This window comes from Drosophila obscura, unplaced genomic scaffold (assembly GCF_018151105.1).
Source record: "Drosophila obscura isolate BZ-5 IFL unplaced genomic scaffold, ASM1815110v1 contig_9, whole genome shotgun sequence".
NCBI lineage: Eukaryota > Metazoa > Arthropoda > Insecta > Diptera > Drosophilidae > Drosophila > Drosophila obscura.
Genome location: NW_024542883.1, coordinates 3,359,578 through 3,381,805, shown reverse-complemented (window position 1 = coordinate 3,381,805; position 22,228 = coordinate 3,359,578). Strand labels below are relative to the sequence as shown.

The 22,228-nt window shown below is 38.0% G+C and overlaps 1 protein-coding gene and 1 long non-coding RNA gene across 6 annotated transcripts in view; one reads left to right on the top strand and one right to left on the bottom strand.

The window, feature by feature from the left end:
* The window catches only part of LOC111073958 (zwei Ig domain protein zig-8), a 57,267-nt gene that overhangs the window by 3,009 nt on the left and 32,030 nt on the right, over window positions 1–22,228 (bottom strand). For all 5 annotated transcript variants that reach the window (XM_041595981.1, XM_041595982.1, XM_041595983.1 and 2 more), the window contains 3 exons: window positions 10,320–10,606; window positions 4,395–4,472; window positions 4,036–4,168 (listed from right to left, as the gene is read on the bottom strand). In XM_041595981.1, coding sequence (XP_041451915.1) covers window positions 4,036–4,168; window positions 4,395–4,472; window positions 10,320–10,606 — 498 coding nt within the window. The remainder of the gene's footprint in view (window positions 1–4,035; window positions 4,169–4,394; window positions 4,473–10,319; window positions 10,607–22,228) is intronic.
* On the top strand, window positions 3,390–3,986 carry LOC111073962. The gene is made up of 3 exons (XR_002607767.2): window positions 3,390–3,464; window positions 3,605–3,646; window positions 3,726–3,986. It is a non-coding gene; the product is annotated as an uncharacterized LOC111073962 (long non-coding RNA).

Genomic DNA, 22,228 nt, shown 5'->3' with positions numbered 1-22,228 from the left:
TTGGGTTTGGTTTTAGTTAAGTGGCTTTGGGTTCTGGCGCGTTTATTCCCGACTGAGGAGACTGGCATATCATTGACCTGTTTGTCAATGAATTTGTTGTTTCTTGAGGGTGGTATCCCATTTTACACACATTTTAAGTTTTGTTAGCAAGTTATTGTGAGTCACTCCGGGACAGGACTAGGTGGACAAGGGTGCCTCAGATACGAGCGTGCCATTATAACCCACGGCCAAAGCCTGATATCACTACTATGTTTTCGTTCCCTGCCGCAGACAGAGACAAATGTGGATGCTGTCTAGTAGCTACCCGTTATGCGCACTGAAATCTGGGCTAATGTTTTTCAGTTCGTCCACCGTTTTCGGCGAACACAGCAGGCATTCAGCAAAGTCAAATGTTGACGTTGTTAATGATGTGCGGGGCAGGACTGGCCGCAAGGACCCGGTGGGCATTCAGGCATAAGAGCGGATTTCAACACTCCGAAAGAGCAGTTCAACATGATGGGGTATCAAGGAAGAGGGAAGAGCAATTCAGTTGGTTAGTTAACCGTTAGACACCCTGTGGATAGTGTCTTTAATATTATCGATTTGAACCTGGTCGTGATTGGAATTTTTTGAATTGCTAGAATAGTTAAGAAGGGTGAGGGAGCAGATTTCCCGAATAAATATATATATTCACAGATTGTTTCTATCCTTATTCTGTACACCTTTAAAAAGCGTATATATACTTATAAATACTTGGCATAATTTTGTTTTTTATATAGAGTTATTCAATTTATCCTTATATCTTCCTCTATATTAATTACATACATATGTACAAATCGTTTTTTTAGAGTTATGACAGTCTTCAAGCAAATGAGCGATTTTTCTTTTAGTTTTAAGCTATCCGAAATCGATTAAACTATTGCAAAATTAGGATCAAAGATAGGTACGAATTTTAGGTGAAACTTTTAATACATTTGAAGCTTTTATTTGTGATGATTTCATAAGCACCAAAATTCTTCTTGGGTATATGACATAAAATGTAGCAGACTGATGAGTTTCAAGATAAATCGGATCATTAGATCACCTACATTCGTACATTCGCAGTGATCATGTTCAACAAAAATCTCTTATGGCAGCCAACCGAAACCGAAATAACAAACTATTCCCTGAATATGTTATTCTTAAAAATAACTTGAAAATGTTGCACTCTTCCGCCCCACGAGATGCGCGTGACGATGCTTATTTTGACATGCTTATTTTGATCCCACCTTCGTCGCTAGCGAATGTTTCCTTCGCTGAAAATCATTAGCATAAATTTCATAACTTAAGGGAGCAGGTTACGGCCCTTCAGACCGTCCCACTTTCCTCGCTTAAGTACAGACTTCAGCTTCCTGTCGCCGATGAACTAAGCATATGGCAGACTACGAGTACATTCTAGTATGAGCACGAGTATACATCCGCAACGCAGCCCCACACGAGAAGGATGTTTGCATATTTGCATCCTTCAGCTACGTGCACGATGCAATGAGCATCTGCAGAGGGTTCAATTTTAATACACCTATGGCTTTTTATGGGATTTACACTATTTGGCTCGAAATCAGTTCATTATAAAATTGAGACAGAAAATTTGTTGGGAAAGTCTTTTAGCAGACTGTCCGTACGCGTCAGCGTCATTGCCTGTAGAGCCTGGGTCAGAGATAGATGTATTCAAGCAAATACTGTGCTGTGGATCTCCTTAACAGACATATAGTCTGATCGCAGGACGAAATCCATTGTACAAAACTTGTGCGAGTATAATGGCAAAACAATGAGGGAGATGGAGTGAGCACACAAACGGGGAGGAAACAGCAACCTCCTTGTGTCCTTTGTGTGCATTACAACACACGGCATATGAATTTAGTATTGAATTTAAATGTAAATTGCGTTTGCATGCAAAAGGTGTAGAAAACTAGACAGTACGCGCTGTGAGCCGATGGGTGCCCACCTGGTAAGGGGATGTTGGGTGCCGACAGTTGCATACTCTCTCTCCCTCTCGCTGACTCTACACTCGCCCAAATAAATAAGCTTACACTCAGGTACTCGAACTACACTGGAAGTTATTTCAGTATTGATAAGACCTATTTCAATATCTGACAACCATTTTTGCAGATTCTTCCTATTGAGTATAAAATTCTTATTTCTGGTAATCCCAGCTTTTTAATCGTAGCTCTAATTCCTGTAGACGAAACGGATAACAAGGATAATCCATTATGACCATTATGTCTCAGACACGAAAATTTCGGTTTTTATACTTGTTCTCAAAAAGAGTAAAGGGGTATATTAGATTTGTAGTTTTTCTTTTTATTATGTAGGCTTTTTGTAACAATTATCACAGACAATAAAGTACAATTACTTAACGTACTGTTACTGTTGATTAGCAACTTTTGTTAATGGTCAAGGACAATTTCTATTTACAGTTTACTATTTTAAGTTACGGGCGGGACCAACGAACGAAAACGGAGATTGTGCAACAATAATTTATATGTTCCTGGTGGCCAAGTCGGACGGATGGATGCGGTTTAACATTCGCCTAGATCTGCTCCTTACCAATCTTCTAGCGAGGATGTTCGGGTGGACCCTTAGTTTGGTCAAGTACCTTGTGGCTTGTTCGTTAATAATGTCACCGACTGAGGGGACTCCAAGGTCTTTGGCGATGTCTCTATTACGGACATACCATGCAGCACCATAGATATTTCGGAGGGTCTTGTTCTGAAACACCCTGAACTTGTCCAGGTTCGTTTTCGCAGCCATACCTCCATGCAGGCGCCAGGATTACCTTCTATATGCGAATCTTGTTGGCCAGGCTGAGCTTGCTGTTAGGCTTAAGAAGCCAGTTGAGTTTTCCCGTCTTGCTTTCCAAGTAAAAGTAAAAGTGGATGTGTGTAACGCAGAAAAGGAAACGTTTCCGACCTTATAAAGTATTTATATAATGATCAGAATCAATAGCCGAATCGACATAGCCATGTGTGCTGTCCGTCCGTCCGTCCTGTTTGACGCCTAGATCTCAGAGACTATAAGAGCTAGAGAAAACAAAGTTTGTTTCCAGACCGTGTTTTCATGTGATATCACACTGCTACTGAATCAGATCGGATCATTATTAAAGCCAGAGTAAAGAAATTAATTTTAAGTTGCTACTTATTCTCTTTCTCGCTCGCACACACTCTGCCCTATGCAGTGCGCGACCTTTCGTAGAGAAAATGTCGAATTCTACATAAATCATAATCTCACAAATTTATATACTGACAGAGTACGGATATAAAAGTAGAGTCGCGTCCTTCTCGTTTTTTTAGCTCACTTTCCACTTGAATTTCTGGCAAGCTCCAGTTTTCACATTCACTTTGCGTTTTACGTTTCAGCCAAAAGTCATACTTTTCATTTCAAGGCGCTCTGACATTCGCAGGCTTAGGTTTATTTCGTCCTGTACTGTTAAGCGATAAATTCACTGCGTAAGTGTCAGCTCATACAGAAAGCCCTCTGTTATGTTTAGCAGAGATTTATCGATAGCCAAATCGGGCTGCCACAGCTGTTAAGATGAATTCACATTTTGTTTTTTAACTGACCAATTTTTTAAACATTTTTTTTTCAGCTCAAAAACAAAACTAAATGTGCATAGTACACGAATTCCCTGGTATGTTTTAAGTAATTTCAGAGACATATGAACGAAACTTTTAATTTTGATTGTAATACTGCGTGTTACTGGCACTCAGTTTTTAGTGATTCGGGGCGATTCAAATCTGACTGATGAAAGCATTCGTAATAATCTTTAATACGTACACATTGCCACAAAGCCGGCAGCTGCATCCATCCACCGCTAACTGACAAACTTTACGACCAATTTACTATGCTCTTCCCCATATAGAAATACAATGTGTCCGTGTACGTGTACTATGTATCATAAGTTCGCCAAAAACTTGCTAACAATGCGTAGAAACTCAGGGAGAAAGGGGTGGGGAGGATTGTGAGGAAAAAGAAGGGAAAGTAGAGCGAAGGAGTATGTAGGAAGGTTGGCTTACTCACCTATGACATTCAGGCGGAATGCCATCGAAATCTTTGGCTCCGTATTCACTTGGCACTCGTAGATACCGCTGTCACGTGGCTGAGCGTATTTCACATGCAATGTCCAATCCTTGGAGTCGGCGGTGCGTACAACCTGCACAGCATAGAAAGGAGCAGAAGGGGAGAAGGTGAGGGTAAATAAGACAGAAACATAGAATGCACGATAATTCGTAGACGGGGACGAACCGTCCTTGGGCGTGCCTGGCCCGAATTGCATAAGCAATTAAGCTGACTTACAAACGATCCCAGGTCGGGCTGGCGGGCATTTAATAAGCCAGGGGAGGGAGACAGGCGGGGGAGGCTATCTAAAGGATACTCACCTTGAAACGCTCATCAGAGGTGTAGGTCAAAACGCCCGCAGTCAGGATGTGCAAATCGCGTTTCCTTATCCAGGATACCTGAAGGACAATGAAAAAGGGACACCAATTCTGTTAGAGCCAGTGCTTAATTCAATTTTTAAACTCCAGAGAGAACTTGAATCCGAAAGTAAAGAAACGAAAATGTAATAAAAAAACGGAAAAATAAACAAGCAGCCAACTCTCAAAACAGCCAATACTCATCGCAAAAACTGTCTGACCTCCCAAGCTTAAGCCCCAAAAAACGAAGTTTAAATTTAAAAAATATTTACATATATGGTTTTCCTGTTGATTTATTACTTGAACTTAAATATATGAAATCCGTTTCACTATACTTGCTCAAATTTATACCACTTTAACAATTTAATTGGAAAATGGGTTAGCAAAGAAATTAATTTGAAGCGAACGCATTCATTTAATTTTGTCTATTTTTTGAACCGATTCACACCCTATCCCAATCGCGAACTCCACTTAAAACGAATTTCACTGTACCGCACAGAGTCCGTTGTTGCTTAAAGGTAGCTGGAGGAGCCGAGCAGACACGCGGTTGACGACGGAAAATGCAGACAAGCCCTTGTCCGAGCCAGGACAAAAGCCAGGCCAACGGCGGATAAAGGAAGAAAAGTGTAGACAAGTGCGTGCCCAAAATGTCAGCAGCTTAATGTTGCCAAAAGCCTCCCAAAAAAAGCAAACGAATAAAAGCATTGGCTTCTACTGAAACTGCCGCTGCCGCTGCAGCAGGCAAAAAGTAATCTCGCAGACTGCCTCAGGCTACCAAAACTTTTCGCTGCCCCAAAATACACAAAAAATGAAGGGGAGACGAGTAAAACGTTTTAAAAGGCGAAACTAAAAGTGTCGACGTGGCACAAGAAGACAACTCCTAAGACCTAAGACGTTTGAGGTTTATCAAAGGTTCGCAATAGTAAATCAAGATCAGAGAATGTTTCTACCAGTGGAGATAAATAATTATGATGGCGGACGGTAATGTGAATGGACACGGGATCTCTAAAAAGGTTTTCTACCACTGGTCATCACAAGAAACCAATGATGAAAACAAACAAATACGCCTAGGTATTAAAGCGATATACAATACAGTGTTAGTATACCTATGCATTGTAAGCTGATGCTTATCAAGAAATGTGCGCACAATAAACTACTACATACATAGTTCCTCAGTCAGTCAAAATCCTATAGATGCCATGTAAACAAGAATGACGACCTCAAAGACCAATAGTCTGTGGGAAATATAAAATCGTGATTAAACGAAGAGGAACGTTGTGAGTCGCTTCTGTTCCCGCGATTCTACTTTCATACCCGTACTCATTCAGTATATATGTACATATTGTATGTTAGCTTATGATTTATCTGGAATTTTTAGATAGCTCATCAAATCTACATCTACAATACATCTCCTACGTCAGAGGTCCCGGCAGAGTGTGCGAGCGAGAAAGAGAATAAGTGGAGCTGCATCGCTGGAGGTAATGGGGCTAGCAACTAATAACATTACTCGACAAAACTGAACTTTTTCTTCCCGATGTGGACCAAAATTACTTTTTCTGATAGACTTCGGGATTTAAAACTTTTTATAGTATTATGTACTTATTATTTTTTAAATTTGATATTTTTTTCATGTTTTTTTTTCAGAGGTAGTGCATCTAGTGCATTTTTTACATAACTTAAGTATATTATATCTGGTTGCATAGAACTTCGCAGTTCTGAAAAGCTGACAAATGCCAAATGCTATGAATCCGACCCAGGCACTTTGTAGCTACAGCTTAACGTCTGGAGAATACTAAGCTTTCAAATTCAAATTTGATAATTGTTTTGCGGTATTATTTCCAAAATTTTGACTTTAAAAACTCAGGAAAAGTAAAAAAAAATATATTTCTTGGCATGCAACTAAAAATAAATTTAGATAGACGCAATAGGCGTCGTTTAAGGTATCGTTTGAAAGAATCGATGGATAAATAGCGAAGTTGCAGCCGTTTGACCAAAACGACTTAAAACCCATTTTACCTCAAAAAATACCGTCCTACCGGACGGTTTCTGGTCTAACTGCCCAAATAGGATTGCAGGAAACAGAAAGGACCTGTAGTTTTGGTTTTACCGAGTCTCGGATATATACCCTCGGATATATACCCTACCTGTTTATATCCATTTGGGCTGTAAATTTTGTGGACACTTACTTTTACTCCAATGCTGTGGAAAAAACCAGAGATTCACGGCTCTGAATGTTTCTTTTTTCATAAAAAATAACTGAATCGGAAGATCCATAAAATGGGTTTACCCTAAACAACCTGGTCAAAGCTTCATTAATACCTTAAACGAGGCCTAATTAATGCGTCGATGTAGAAAAATGCATGCCAAGAAATATTTTTTGTTCGACTTTTTCTGAATTTTTAAAGTCAAAATTTCGGAAAAAATACCGCAGAAAAATTATGAAATTTGAATATGAGAGTGTCTGGGTCGGATTTATAGCTGCATTTGTCAGCTTTTCAGAACTGCAAACTTTTAGGCAACAAGATATAAGATACTTAAATTATGTAAAAAATAGAAGCACTAGCTCTGAAAAAAACATGAAAAAATACTAGATTTTAAAAAATTATTTAAAAAATAACTAAACCATACAAAAAAATTATTCGTTAAAAAATGTGAAATCCCAAATTCGATCAGAAAAAGTCATTTTGGGCCACAGCGGAAATGTCGTGTCGACTAGTGTAATTAATTTCTTCATTCTGGCTATAATAATGATCCGATCTAACCAAGATTCAAAATCTGATAGATATGGTCATTATCCACGACACTGCGTATCTTGTATCTTCAAAATTGTGGGTGCCACAGATTTTCATCCTTTGAGTAGGCGGAAGGGGGCTGGGCAAAATACACTGGTAGCAGTGTGATATCACATGAGTCTGGTAACAAAATTTGGTTGCTCTAGCTTTTATAAACTCTGACAAGACGGACAGACAGACGGACGAACAGACAGACATGGCTATATCGACTCGGCTATTGATGCTGATCAAGAACATACTTTATGGGGTCGGTTTTTGTTTCCTTTTGTGCGTTACGCACATCCACTTTTACCACAAATCTAATATACCCCTTGACTCTTCGAGTACGAGTATAAAAATGTTAGTAAGGTACATAGTTAGTTAAGGTACATTTGTGCTATCAGATAAATTTGATATTTTTAAACGAATGGTTATGGCCGTGGGCCGTGGATTGGGGTTGACATGCCATGTTGACTGGAAATAGTCAGGCAGGCTCCGGCTTTCACTTACTTTTGCATTTTACGTTTTCAGCTAAAAGTCATACATTTCATTTCAAGGCGCTCTGACATTCGCAAAAGTGAGGTTTATTTCCTTCTGTACTGTTAAGCGCCAAATTTATTCCTGTTGTACCCACGCGTAAGTGCCAGCTCATACAAAAAGGCCTCTGTTATGTTTAACAGAGATTTACCGATATCCAAATCGGGCTGCCACAGCTGTTCGGAGGAATTCACTATTTGTTGTTGCGTTGACCAATTTTTTCAGATCCAATTTTGAGGTTGGTTCAAATAAAAATGATTTATAATAAAGGCACAAGTTCAATTGCACTGGTAATGGAGTCAAATCCATTTCAATGTATCAATCAGTCATTTATATTTTCCATTTGCAATTAAGACTCGTTTTGTTGTATTAAAAGCCGTTTACTTTTCATTTCTGAGAGGAATTTGTTGCCGTTTTGAAAACGGAAATATTTTGCGATTTACGAATAGGGGTGCGCCTAACTTTCCGTTTTCAAAAGTAAATAGGAAATTCTTTGCTAAAGTGAAAACCGGAGCCTGTCTGAATAGCAAGTTATGCTAAACCAAAAATCCTTAGGCCATGAGACAAAAAAGGCACGCATTTCCTTTTTTCTGCATATAGTTATAATTCGTGATATCATGACAAAAGACAATAATCCAGGTGTTTGTGTTGAGCTACTGAGTAGAAACATTATTTTTTCGAGAATATTAAAGAGACGATGAATTTTCAGTTAATATATATAATAATATAATATAACTATATGCGAGAAGTGAGTGCTAGGTCCAGACTGAGTTCAAGGCGTGCACTAATACGAGCGATGGATCGTGAGATAGAGAGAGCGATGGAAAGCAAAGGAAGGAAAGAAAGGCGCGATATGAAGAGAACGGCTGAAGCAACGGCTGTTTTCTAAGTCAGAACTTTTTTTCAAGATATTTTAAAAACTGATATTTTTTTAAAAGTAATTATCAACTAACTTAAGTATCTTACATTTGGTTGTAATGAATTTTGACATTTTAAAAAGCTGATAAATGCAGTTATAAAATGTTAACTTCAGCTTACTCAGAATATGAAGCTCATAAAAGTTAAAATTATCCTTATTGGAAGGAAAACTTTTTTCTTTATTTTTCGTTTAATCGGCGTAGTGCCTTTATTGAGTAAAAGATGCCGGCTAATTATTTCTAGAATATAAAATCTTAAAGCAACCTGTAGTTGGTGGAATAAATTCGGCAGCGGCAGAGGAACGACCAGCAGCCAGAAGCGGGAAATCAATTTCGATTCCCCATGGTGGGGGTAAAGAACAGCGAAGTTAGCGAAGACGCATTGTCAGAATTATCGCTGTCGCAACGTCGAAGACGGGGAGGCGCGATGGTAGTTCTTGAGAACTAAAAATCTCGGCACATATTTTAGGCAGGAAATGGTTTTTACATTTTGAGTACATTGTATCGGTATTCTTGTGCAATGTATTGCAAGTGGGAAATAACCTATTGTGTAAGAGTTTGTATGGTTTAATGGTTTTTGGTTTATTTTCTAAATAAGACTGTTTAACTCTTAAGGAGTTAACCTATAACAACAAAAAACATAATGTTTACGCCTAATAAATGCACCTATACACAAAAAATATAAGGACACAGAATATACAATTTTTTCGACATTTCCTGAGTTTTTAAAATACAAATTTTGGAAAAAAATTCCGCACAAAAATCCTAAATTTTGCATTTAAAAGCTTAATATTTCCCAGACGGTAAGCTGAAGGCTATAATGTGTTTAGCTCTACTTTAAAGATGCATCTATCAGATTTTAGAATGCTGAAGTTCATGTATAGTACTTAAGTTTTGTGAAAAAAGAAGCGCTACCTCTGAAAAAGCATAAAAATACCAATTTTAAAAAATTCTTCAACAAAAAATTCTGCAAATCCATAATTCTTTAAAATTATTAAAAGCTCCCAATATATCAGAAAAAGTCGGTTTGGTTCGAAGCGAAAAAAAGTTAAATTTTGTCGAGTAGTGTATTGTGCTGATGTTTTTCTCAACCGACTTTTTCTGATAGGTTTCGAGCTTTGATAAGATTTTTTTTTCAACGTCAGAAATTTAAAAAGTAAAAAAAAAATTTAAAAAATCATAAATGTTGCATTTGAAAAATCGTGCCGGGTAGTGTTATTATGAATAATAATAATAAAAACTTATTAACATCATTATCTTATGTTGTGGGAAATACAATCTACCTTTACCATACCCTTACAATCTATGAGCAACTGAGTGGGAACGGAAAAAGAAAAACAGAAAGGGAAAACCACACAAAATGAACACAAAGAAAACTCATAGAGAAAAAGATAGCAGTGGAAATAGGTGTATAAGAGGAGATGTTGATGTAGCCTGAAACTCTGTCATTTAACCGGAAAAGCAAGGTTAAAAGGATCCAAAAGATGTAGGTGAAAGCGAAAGAGAAGTTTTACAAACTGCAAACTGGAAAAAGTTTACGCTAACTTGATTTTCAGCTTGACTAGCGATCCAAATATTTACCTTAAAAATGCATTGAAAGGAAAATCCGCAGCAGAAACGCTATTCCTCGATAAGCTGGCAAAGCAATCACTGAAATCACTCACCGATTTATCTCCCAGATGGTCCACTCGGCAATTGATGGCCGCCGTATGTCCTGTTCGAGTTGTTATATTCCTGGGCATACCAAAGTCAAAAATGGGTGTCAGATATATTGCTTCATCTGTTCGTTGCTCATCTGGCTCCTGCTCCTCGTCCACGGCATTGTTGAAATGAGGCAAGTCGTTACTGTTACGAACAAGAGAGGCAATGTAGACATAATGGCTTTCAATAGAAGCTTCTGGCGAAGAAATCGGTGGAAACGAGTCGTTGACGCTTGTGTTTCTGGGTTTATCTGAAAATAGGTGTAAAGACATTAGCATCAATATTCGTTTAAAAGTGTAAAATTATATTATTTCAAATTGCTTTGGAGTCAGCAGGTCATTAAACTTTCTCAAAGAAGATGATACCGTATTTACTTGCACCTCTTGATCAGGCTACGGCTACCAAAAAAAACAGATATCTAGTGAAATAGATAAAAACATCACATATTTATATACCATGCAAAAAATTCATTCCCAGCTTATCCTCCTGTTGACCGATGATAGAGCTAACGATAATAGGGGTTGGTTAAGGACAAGTGGGCGTAAGAGGCCGACCAGCTTTGAGACGGAATAAATTAAATACCACTCAAAGCCATTGAAAAATGTACAGTGCTATGCTGGTGCGTTATTATATTTATGTAAGTGAGCACGGTGCGTGTGAGCACTTGAACATATTTCAAAAACGCATGATGAAACGGACAATGCCCAAAACACACCCCAAAAGGAAGAAACAGTTTACAGAAAAGGAACAAAATTGAGGAAATGGGCCTAATAACTCCGCGTATATGTAATCACACACTAGTACAGCAATTGAATGATTTCCACACCTACCCTTGCGATGACGAGTTCAATAAACAAAGTTTCGTGGTATGTGGTGTATCTGATTGTGTACCCGGATATTTTATGGACAGTCGATCGGCGCACAGTGGGCCATTTCAGCTTGCTTAATTAATTGCTTTTAAACGAGTGAAGATATTGTCATTAAATAAACTGTGTTTGAAAGAAATATTCAAAAATTAAATGTGAGAGCGAGAACATGGTGCTACGAGGAACAGATGCTTAACAATAAATTTTCAAAGAATAACTTTGTTGCTACTGCATAATTTCATATATCAAATGCTCAACTTTTTATTTAGATCGACAAAGAACTTTTGATGGTCTACAGAAGTTTACTATACATTATTATTTAAGTTTACGTGTGTGAAAAAGTTGCTGATCACTCAAAAAATGGTCAAAAATAGTCTACTAAGCTTAAATATCCTTTTTTTTAAGCCCTGAAGAGTTCTCAGGCAGACGAAGCAACAGAAAATCTGTCTATAATTATGATCCGATCTAATTCAGATTCGGCAATCTGGTAGATATGGGCATTCTCTACGATACTGCGTTTTTAGTTTTATCGTATCTTTAAAAATGTGCCTGCCACAGATTTTCGTTCTTTGTCGAGCGGAAGGGGGCGGGGCGAAATTTTGAAATACATTTGTAGCAGTGTGATATCACATGAGCCTGGAAACCAAATTTGGTTGCCCTAGCTCTTATAGTCTCTGAGATCTAGGCGCTCAACAAGACGGACGGACGGACGGACAGACAGACATGGCTATATCGACTCGGCTATTGATGCTGATCAAGAATATATATACTTTATGGGGTCGGAAAGATCTTTTAACAGGATAATGACTTAAAATACCCAGAAAAGCTCGCTAGGAATTGATTTTTGTCGGAAAAGATCGACGTTTTGCCATGGTCAACTGTCCAACTGGATAATTATCTCATCGAAATCTTATGCTGGAATACCAAATACATTATTGCAACTGCAAATCCGTGAACCAGAGCCTAGTTTTAGCAAGTGGTTCATGGATTATTGGCTCAAATCCTATTGAAGCGTTGGCAAGAGATTAATGACTCATATCCGGCCGGTGAAAGTTCGCAATGAAAACCAAATTGATAAAAAACTAAATATTAAAGCTCAAGAAACATGAAAAACATGAAATATATGTTTTTATTTGAGATTCGTTGTTTTTTTCAATGTTCTAAAAAAACACTGCTATTTCATTGTATTCGGCTTATGTCATGTAAAACAAGAAAATATAATTCAAATGTATTGATATTTCTTCGGTTTTCTAATGCTAACAGTCCAGTCTATTTAAAAAGGTATCATTTGTTCAATTTGGATAACTGGAAGTGTCTCAAAAAGAGTTTTGAAAGTGATGAGGTGCGGCACTACTATTTCATTGAACACAACTGTATGTATGCATATTGAATGTATACTAGGCTGGGCCAAAATTTGACCAAAAAATTAACTTTTTGTTTTTTCAAAGGGACACCCCCCAATTCTATTCTTTGTTGTTAAATAAAATTATACAATTTTTTTTTTTCAAATTTTTAGTTTAATGTTTGGGGGTTGCTACCACGGAAAGAAAATAAAAATTTTTGGGTAAATAGACATTAAAACGAGAAGGAACGTGTAAGTCGCTTCTGGGGACGCGACTCTACTTATACCCGTACTCAGTCAGTATTTACATTTTTTAACCTTATGATTTTTTAGAATTAAAAAAAAAATTTACATTTTACATTTACATTTTTTTGCTACATCTGTTATCACATCTACATCTACAATGTATATTCTACATCTAACATGTAGATTGTACATGTACCATTTAGATTCTACATCTCCTCCGCTAGGGGTTGCTCGCGCACTGAACGCGGCAGAGTGTGCGAGCGAGAAAGAAAATGAGTAGAGTGTATCTGGCAGGGGGAGACGGGGGAAGCAACTGAAAATAAATTTCTTCATTCTGGCTATAATTATGATCCGATCTGATTCAGATTCGGCAATCTGGTAGATATGGTCATTCTCTACGATACTGCGCTTTCAGTTTATCGTATCTTTAAAAATGTGCCTGCCACGTCCTTTGTGGGGGCAGAAGAGGGCGGGGCGAAATTTTGAAATACACTTGTAGCAGTGTGATATCACATGAGTCTGGAAACCAAATTTGGTTGCCCTAGCTCTTATAGTCTCTGAGATCTAAGCGCTCAACAAGACGGACAGACAGACAGACAGACAGACAGACAGACAGACAGACAGACATGGCTATATCGACTCGGCTATTGATGCTGATAAAGAATATATATACTTTATGGGGTCGGAAACGTTTCCTTCTCTGCGTTACACACATCCACTTTTACCACAAATCTAATATACCCCTAAACTCTTTTTTGAGTATGGGTATAAAAAGCTTGAGGCTTAGGTAACTGGTGAGTACAGGAACTAAATTGATTCCTTCATACAGAAAATTGTATAAAAAAATACGAGTCCTGTTGTGAAAGGAAATCACCAGAAATAACGAGAAATAAAATATGATTTATTTTAAGTGCCTTCACTGGCATAAAAAAAAGATGAGACGTTATCACATTACTCATCGCAATCAGAAGCAAAATGCTTGCATGTGAAGTAGCGCATTAAAATCCATTTGTTTTTTTATAATTTAAGGGTTTTTTCAGTGTTGACTTGCCTAAAAACATGTAAAATGCATAAAAACTGTGATAAATACGTTACGTTAAAACCAACTACGATATGATACAGTTTCTAAACCAAAAACCCATTAAATACCACAAAAACGGGGTGACCACAACCGGTATCATGACATATGATATAGCCGGGCCTGACAGCCAATTTGTTCCAAAACTCAGGCAAGAAACTGAAATGCATACTTCTAAAACTACCTTTATGCTATGCCTTCATATTATTCATTTAAACATCATGATCTGTTTTCTCTATTCCCTCAAAACGTGCTCAGTTAAACAAAGTTCAACGTTAACTCCGACAAACACTCATAAATTATAAATCACTTGCTGGTTGCCGACATACCATCTAAACCGTCCTACTCTTTGAGAAAGTGCAATTCATACCTCACGTATAGTCCGTGCATTCACACTTTACGGCATAAAGCGAAAAATCATGTTTCTCGCATTTGAATTTATTTGACATTTTAATGAGCGCATAATGGCAGTCGTAGCAGCTGTCAGGCGAAGAGCGCGACTTGCTTACCGATCTGGCCTAGTGGACAGGTACGCTCGTACCTCTCACACTGACATTCGCCCCTCGAATCTGTAACTAGGTCACTCACTGTGCCGTCTGCACTTGAGTCTTTTGGGCCACTGGGTGGTACTTGTGCATGTTAGACACAAAAATCTAAATTATTTAAGTGCCCATCCCGCCACCACGTAGGGCTGTATACGTTAGGGAATGCAAGTGTATGATACATATATTCGTAGTTAGAGAGAAATGTGGCGACGTACATACTATACATACATATGTATGTGTACAGGCAAGTAGACTTGTGAAATATGGCGCGAAATTCATTCGTACTATATCGTTAAATTACCGTTTTCTAGTTATTCGTTCATTTAATTCGTACAATTATCTATGTGTATAACAATCGTATATCGTATAAATCTTAATACAAAGAGTTACTGAACTCCTATATTTTTTCTCCAATTTGTCAATGATGAGATGAGAAGCTAGTTTTTGTGGACAGTACAAATGTGATCAAAACAAGTAATTTGTGTCGTAAGTAAAATATTCAAAATCTGTCGATTTCCTTTCCCCGTAATATCCGGCTATTCAATTTTTAAAATTTGTACATACACAATGGACTCCAAAAAAGCCTGCAGTCATAGGAGAATTGTAGACTAAACATGAAAAGCCCGCACAAAAATGAAACTGGACGCGAAATTCAAATGAGAGTGGTTTACTTCTAGCTGTTGCAGAAAGCAACTTCTTGGCGGTCCATTTCAAGCCACAAACCCACACGCAGAAGATGTAATTTCAGTTTTAGGCACCATTTGGATGCTCCCGAAAAATAACTGATGCAAATTTAATTTTGACACCTCGCCGAAATAACGGCGAACGCGAGAGTGTGCCATGGACAGGCAGTGGGAGTAGCCTCCAGCCGAGTGTGCATGAGCTGCAACTAATGATGTTACAGGCACTCGCAACGCCTCTTTTTGATTTAACGATCGAGCGCAGTTTACTTTAGTTTTTTATGTTTTTGCTAGTGTTTTTCAGGGTATGGTTTTGTAGAAATGCCTAATGTCCTGGTATGGTTGGTTGCCCGATTGCTGCGGTTGATGACTGTAATCCAACGTTTTTTGCATTCCGTCACATTTTTCTCTGTTTTTTTGTGGCGTCAACTTCGCGTTTCTTGCCCGTTTTCAGAAGGACTTTTAATATTCTGGCAGTAGGTAATAGAACAGAAATGGATATTGGCTTAGCCTGGCTTAGGTGGTTTGCGTATTGACCTTGAAGCGGATTGACTAAAGACAGAAATGTCACAGACTTAGTGTCTAGACCGACATAGTGAGCGCTGCTATTATGTGGTATCAGACGAACACTCTCTTTGGCTTGGACTGAGAGATTGTGCTCTGTATTCACAATAGTGTATTGAACTTGGGCGCTTTTGGAGCGGCGGGATGGCTATGCATTAGAGAAAAGTGTTTAGTATGGACTACTATAAACATTTCTTTTTTTATACCCGTACTCAAAAAGAATAAAATATTGTGGTAAAAGTGGATGTGTGCAACGCAGAGAAGGAATCGTTTCCGAACCCATAAAGTACACACATATATTCTTGATCAGCATCAATAGCCGAGTCGATATAGCCATGTCTCTCTGTCCGTCCGTCTTGATGAGCGCGTAGATCTCAGAGACTATAAGAGCTAGAGAAACCAAATTTTGGTTTCCAGACTCATGTGATACATGTGATTACACTGCTACAAGTGTATTTTAAAATGTAGCCCCACCCCCTTCCGCCATAGAAATACAGTATAGAAGAGAATGACCATCTACCAGATTGGCGAGTCTAAATCAGATCGGATCATAATTATAGCCAGAATGAAGAAATTATTTTTCAGTTGCTTCCCCCGCCTCCTACAGAAAGAGACCCTCATTCTCTTTCTCGCTCGCACAGTCTACTTCGTAAACCCAATAACTACGATTAAATATATATACATGTACATTCTTAACCAACGAAAATAGTGTGAAAAGTCTTTCTTCAATGGCTCCGCCATTAGCTAAAACGAACAACCACAAGAAGCCGAGAAAGACGCTCTTAAAAATCATTTGGCTTAAAATATTAAAGCCTCAAGCTTAGGACTTAACTTTGTGCACAATTCTTATTTTGCATATCAAAAGGCGATTATGTATTTATGTATGTATCTACTGTTGCCCAACATTCTTTTGCGGTAGCATTAGCATGCCCCTGAGGCTTGTTCATCATTTTTTATTTCTGTCACTTCTATGGGTATGGTATTTTTCTTAGCGAAGTAAAAACATACATAGTCTCCCAATTGTGACAGTGGCCAGCGAAACAGTTCGTTTCTATAAAAATTGTTTGAAGCTTGGGCTCATTGAAGCTAGCTCTGGCCAAAACAAACGGCCTCGGGTCAGGAATCTCTGCTAAAAAGACTCTGCAGAGATGGTCAAAGATTGGACTGGCTGCTTGAAATACTCGTATTCACGACTCGAACGCAGTGGGTATCTGAAATGTGTGTGCTTAACCAGAGAGTGCAGCACAACCCCAGGCTGTTGGCAGATGTCTCGCTTACATGAAACGTGTGTCAACAAGAATTTACAGTCCAGACAGCAAGTGAAAATGGGTTGAAAGCGTATTTCAGAGTCAGAGGGAGTCAGACCCGCTTAAAAATATGAATTTATTTAGAAACGAAGATCCCAAAACTAATCCAACTTTGTATGAATTAAAAAAGTATTTATCAAAGGATTTTTCAATGAAAAAAATTGTACTTTATGTTCGATCAACTTTGAGCACCATTCCTCTAGTCTGACTCCATGCCACCCTCGCCTTTCAGCTTTATCAATGAAATTCATTTAAAGAAAGTTTTAGTTCAATTTCATTAGTAATGTACGAAGTAAAAATTTCTGATGCTCCTGCCCCAAGATGAAATGGAAAATTGATAAGAATCTGCTCTCCCTCACAAGTCCAGGGATTGGAGCTGCCACATTCAATTCCGACTAAGTCTGACTGAGCTCTTTGGACACATTTGTGTCAGCATTGGAATGCATAAATATTTACGACTATTAGCTTTTACTCGGAGATCACAACTTTTTCGATTTACTGCAAGCTCACTCCGAAACGGGAGAAAATTTGCATATCGATGGAACAAGAAAAACAGATTCCGTGTGGGGAGTATCTCGACGAAGCGCCGAGCAATATAATTAAAATAAATTTTATGCTAAATCTACAGTGGCGAGCAAAAGTGAGTGCATGTTCAATAAACTGACTTTCGTGCCCATAAAACATCAACGAAACAAGATAATCAAGATAATGTGAAAACAATTTTGCTGCACAAGTTTTGTTGAGCAAAATGAAAACTACATTAGTAGGAATTTGAAAAACATTCAGGCACAAAACTTCGACTAGAATTTTTGTAAATCATGAGCCAAGCCGCATAACACGGAAAGGATACTCAGCTTATAGTCCCGAAAGGTCCTGAGTCCCAAATATGGCAAGATGTATGTATACATATTAGGCTGGGCCAAAATTTGACCAAACAATTTTGTTCTGTTTTTTCAAGTGGACACCCTCCAATTCTGTTCTTTGTTATTTAATAAAATTATAACATTTTTTTCAAATTTTTAGTTTAATGTTTGTAAGTTGCTACCACAAAAAGAATATACAAATTTTTGGGTAAATATACATACATTAAAAAAAAATTTAATTCGTCGGTTTTTTTTAATAATATTGAAACTTAGAAACTAGTTTATATTGATAATAAGGTATTTTTATTTTTTTTTAGTTACTGTTAAAAAATTAACGATTGGTGAAAATCAAGAAGTTCAGCTGAGGTTGATATATTTAGTTAACTAGTTCGCAAAAACTTGTGCAGGTTTTTTACTGCCAATAACTGATTAATGACGATATGAATGTTATCAATATAAATGCAATAGATTTCACCAATTATAATTGGATAATTATCCAACTCATTCAGCAAAAAATTAATTTTTTTGATTAAAATGTTTTGTAAAATTCGGTAGCAACCTCTAAAAAATTAAAAAAAATAAAATCATGTAAATTACTATTAAATCCAAGGTAACAAATCTAGGGGGTGTCCCGTTTTAATTTCGAAAAAAAAGTTTTTTGGTCCAGCCTAATACATATATTAACTTAAGTACAATAAACTGTGAATATATTAACTGAACAATCATCGTCTCTTAAATAATCTCGCAAAACAACGCTACTAAAGAAGCTCAGTAGCTCAACACAGTTATTGGCAGTAAAAAACCTGCACAAGTGTTTGCGAACTAGTTAACTATCCACCTCAGCTAAACTTCTTGATTTTCACCAATCGTGAACATTATTATCAATATGAACTAGTTTCTAAGTTTCAATATAATTTGAAAAAACCGACGAATTCAATTTTTTTTAAATGTATAATTACCCAAAAATTTGTATTTTCTTTTCGTGGTAGCAGCCCCCAAACATTAAACTACAAATTTGAAAAAAATTGTATAATTTTTTTGAATAACAAAGAACAGATGTGGGGGTGTCCCCTTAAAAAAAAAAAAAAAAAAATTGTTCATCAAATTTTGGCCCAGCCTAATGCACATGTATAAGTAGATGTTTTTGAGTATTCCCGAGGATATTTATTTTTTATGTAGCTGAACTAAGCGCCTTGCCGCAGGAATTATAGCATAATAAATATATGCCAAGCCAAAGCTTGCAAACAACAAAAGGAGTGTTCCAGAATTTAGTTTGAAAAAATAAGAATACCCTTTCTGAGACGCTATAGCCGTGTCTTGATAGATCTATGCGATGGATGAATCATCCCACGAAGGAATAAGTCTACCTTGAATTCGAATCTTTCGCTTAGTTTACTGACATTCATATACGAGTATTTTGCCTCTTTAAACTCTTCGCTCGCCAAATGCCTAAACAAGACCATAATCATACCCACAAAGTATACGAAAGCGGAATAAATATTAGGCGTTCCGCGGGCAGCTCGCATCGTCAGTCACATCTAAGCAATCCGAAAACTCTATAAATTTTAAAGTCGCTTTTAGCAGCTGTAACAGCATGAGCAGCATTCATAAAATTTGCAACGGGCAGCGAAAAGTGGTTTTCCCATTATACGAGTAGTTATGAATTCGAATATATTCAGTTTGCTTCCAGCCATCCTCGTTGCTTTTGTACAGTTTTGGTTGACTATGCCAATACACTTCCCGAAATGATTAAACTTTTTCAGGAAACCCCTAACATAGGCCAGATGACGATCCATTATTTAAAGTGTGAAAGTTTCCATTTATTATGCGTAGTACTTGGTTGAACCATCTTGGCGTGGCCTTGCGTGGCCCTTGCGCTGGAAAAGTTTCCGTGCTAAGAGAAACTTTCAAGGCTTTTAAAATCATCGGCTACCAAGAGCACATGACGCTGAATTGCACACCTTTACAGACGAAACAGAGTACAATCAAATAAATTTACATTTAGATATGTGAAGAGTACAAATACAAAAAGCGATAAATTCCTGGCTATCGTTTACACTGCGAACCGTGTTTTGCATATCTTTCAGCAAAATGTTCCACATTTTTACTCTATTTGGTTTCTACTGAGCTACTCAATGTTCCACAGTCGCTTTGTCATCTTTAGCTATAATAGTAAATATATTATATATTGGCTTTGGGTAGAATAATGGCTCGTAATTTGTAGAGTCTACTTTCGGGCCCTGCCAGACAATGAAATATTCTCCATAATATCGCACTCGTGTCTCACGTTTGTGATTGTGCTTGTACACATATGTATATGCCCCTAAGCACCCATCAGTTACAAGTGTGAACAATAAATTGTCATCAGCTCGGCTCGACTTTGCTTTATTTCTTCTCAGTCAGGCCCGTTCTTCAATTTAGACGGATCTCAGTGCTGTGTGCCTGGCAAGTCCGGGGGTGAGGTGAGGCAATCTGCTTTAAAGATTGACACAAAACGGACGTACGGAAACGGAAGCCAAAGAAATGTGAAGTTTTTCTCTCGTTTGAAGCTGACATTTATTGCGCACATGGCTCCAGCCATTGGGTTTTTATGCCCTTTTGGTGGTGCTTGGAAGCCGACATAAATAGACTACAGTTTTCAATTCACATGCTATTGTTGGTGGCTGTGATTATCATCAGTACAAGTCTGTGTGCCACAGTTTGGTCTATAGACCACTACTTATAAGTAGTGTCGCATATTTTTTTACCCACTAATGATGGGTGCTCTGAAGCATGATGGGGAGTTTCATCATGCCCTGCTTGCTTTTTCTCTTGCAGTTTGATATCCAATAGACACTTTCGAAAATGTCAAAATCATATTTTCTATATCTTCCATTTTCATTCTAGAATTCTAAAATCTTCGCTCTCCACTTCACCCTTCACAATTCTCAGTCTTTTTCCCTCGACTAATATAAATGTGGACTTTAGCGAGGCACAGAGCGACACAGACACGCTCGGCAAATGAAAATCAACTGGGAGCAGTCATTATGGCGTCATTCACTTTCACCCTCGCAGAAGAATCTTCCAACCTTCCTCTAAGGGTGGCTTCGCTCTGCCAAGGAGGCGTAAAGTGGGCTGAGTGCTAGTAAGAGTGTCTTAAACCAAATAGGTCGTCACAAAAACCCCCGAAGTCGCACTCCAATGCGGCAGCTTACATTGTAATCTGGAGAACAGAAAAGCCAGACAAAACGGCATTGGCGATGCACCTCAAATTTGCCGATACCCTACCAACCCATTATAACTAGGCAACTACTAAGTATGCGCACCCGTCCACATATTGTAAGTTTATTATACTATACTACATACAAGATTCTTGTGTGTAATACAGAAGACCTATGTATGTATGAAAAACTACAATTGTGACATTTCTCTAGGCTAATTCTAAACTGTACCTCGAAACCTCTCAGAGGTTAGAAAACAGTGTTGATGCGAAGTCTACAAAAGTCAAAGCAGATGTTAACCAAACTCGAGATTTTCGTGAATTAGAGCGCAGGAGACTCGCTTGGACTCCCTCTGCTTTCGGGCGGGCATACAAGTCATACAAACATACCCCTAAAATTTCGTACGAGTATGATTATGTGTGCGAGTGAGTTTTTGTCGTACAAGTACTCGTATTTACACTTATTTCATTTCTCCCAACGTATTTTTTACAATTTGCCTTGGGACCAGAGCTGTCATTTTAGCTAGATTTACCATTTTTTTAAGTTTTAGCTTATTCATTTTCGATTTTACCCATATGGCATATTTATTTTCGAATCTAGCTTATATTGACTCTGAAATTCTGGCAGCAGTGCTTGGGACTGTGTGTTGAGGCAAGATGGTGAGGACACTAAGGGAGGGAATATCTTTTCTCTGACATCTAATTCGTTTCCTTCCCCCACCGCCTGATGTTTCTGTCGTTCTCCTTGGCGCCACAGAGCGTATGAGAGATTAAAAGTTTTACTGTTAAGCAAATTACGAACAATACTGTCCAGGCTAAAGGCCATTTACCGTTGTTTCGTTCTTTGCGAAATCCTCGTCGTCGCTATGCTAATTATATCACGCCCCCATAAACTTCTAACATCCAAACGTGCCAGACCAATCATCACAGATTTGACTCCTTCAATCGGCTGTTTTAGTTTCGTGGCTGGCTGCTTTTGGCGTATTTATCGGACTCGATTTTGGAAACTCCAATTTGAGCAAGGGCCAAACAAATCTCCTCCTTATTTTGGGAAGCTGTCGGTTACAAGTTTTGCGTTTGTTGATAATTCTTTGACCCCCAATTAGTTTTTAATCGATGAACAAACTTAAGGGCGTACAGATTGGGATTTGGCCACGTTCAAATACGTGATGGCAGTCTTAG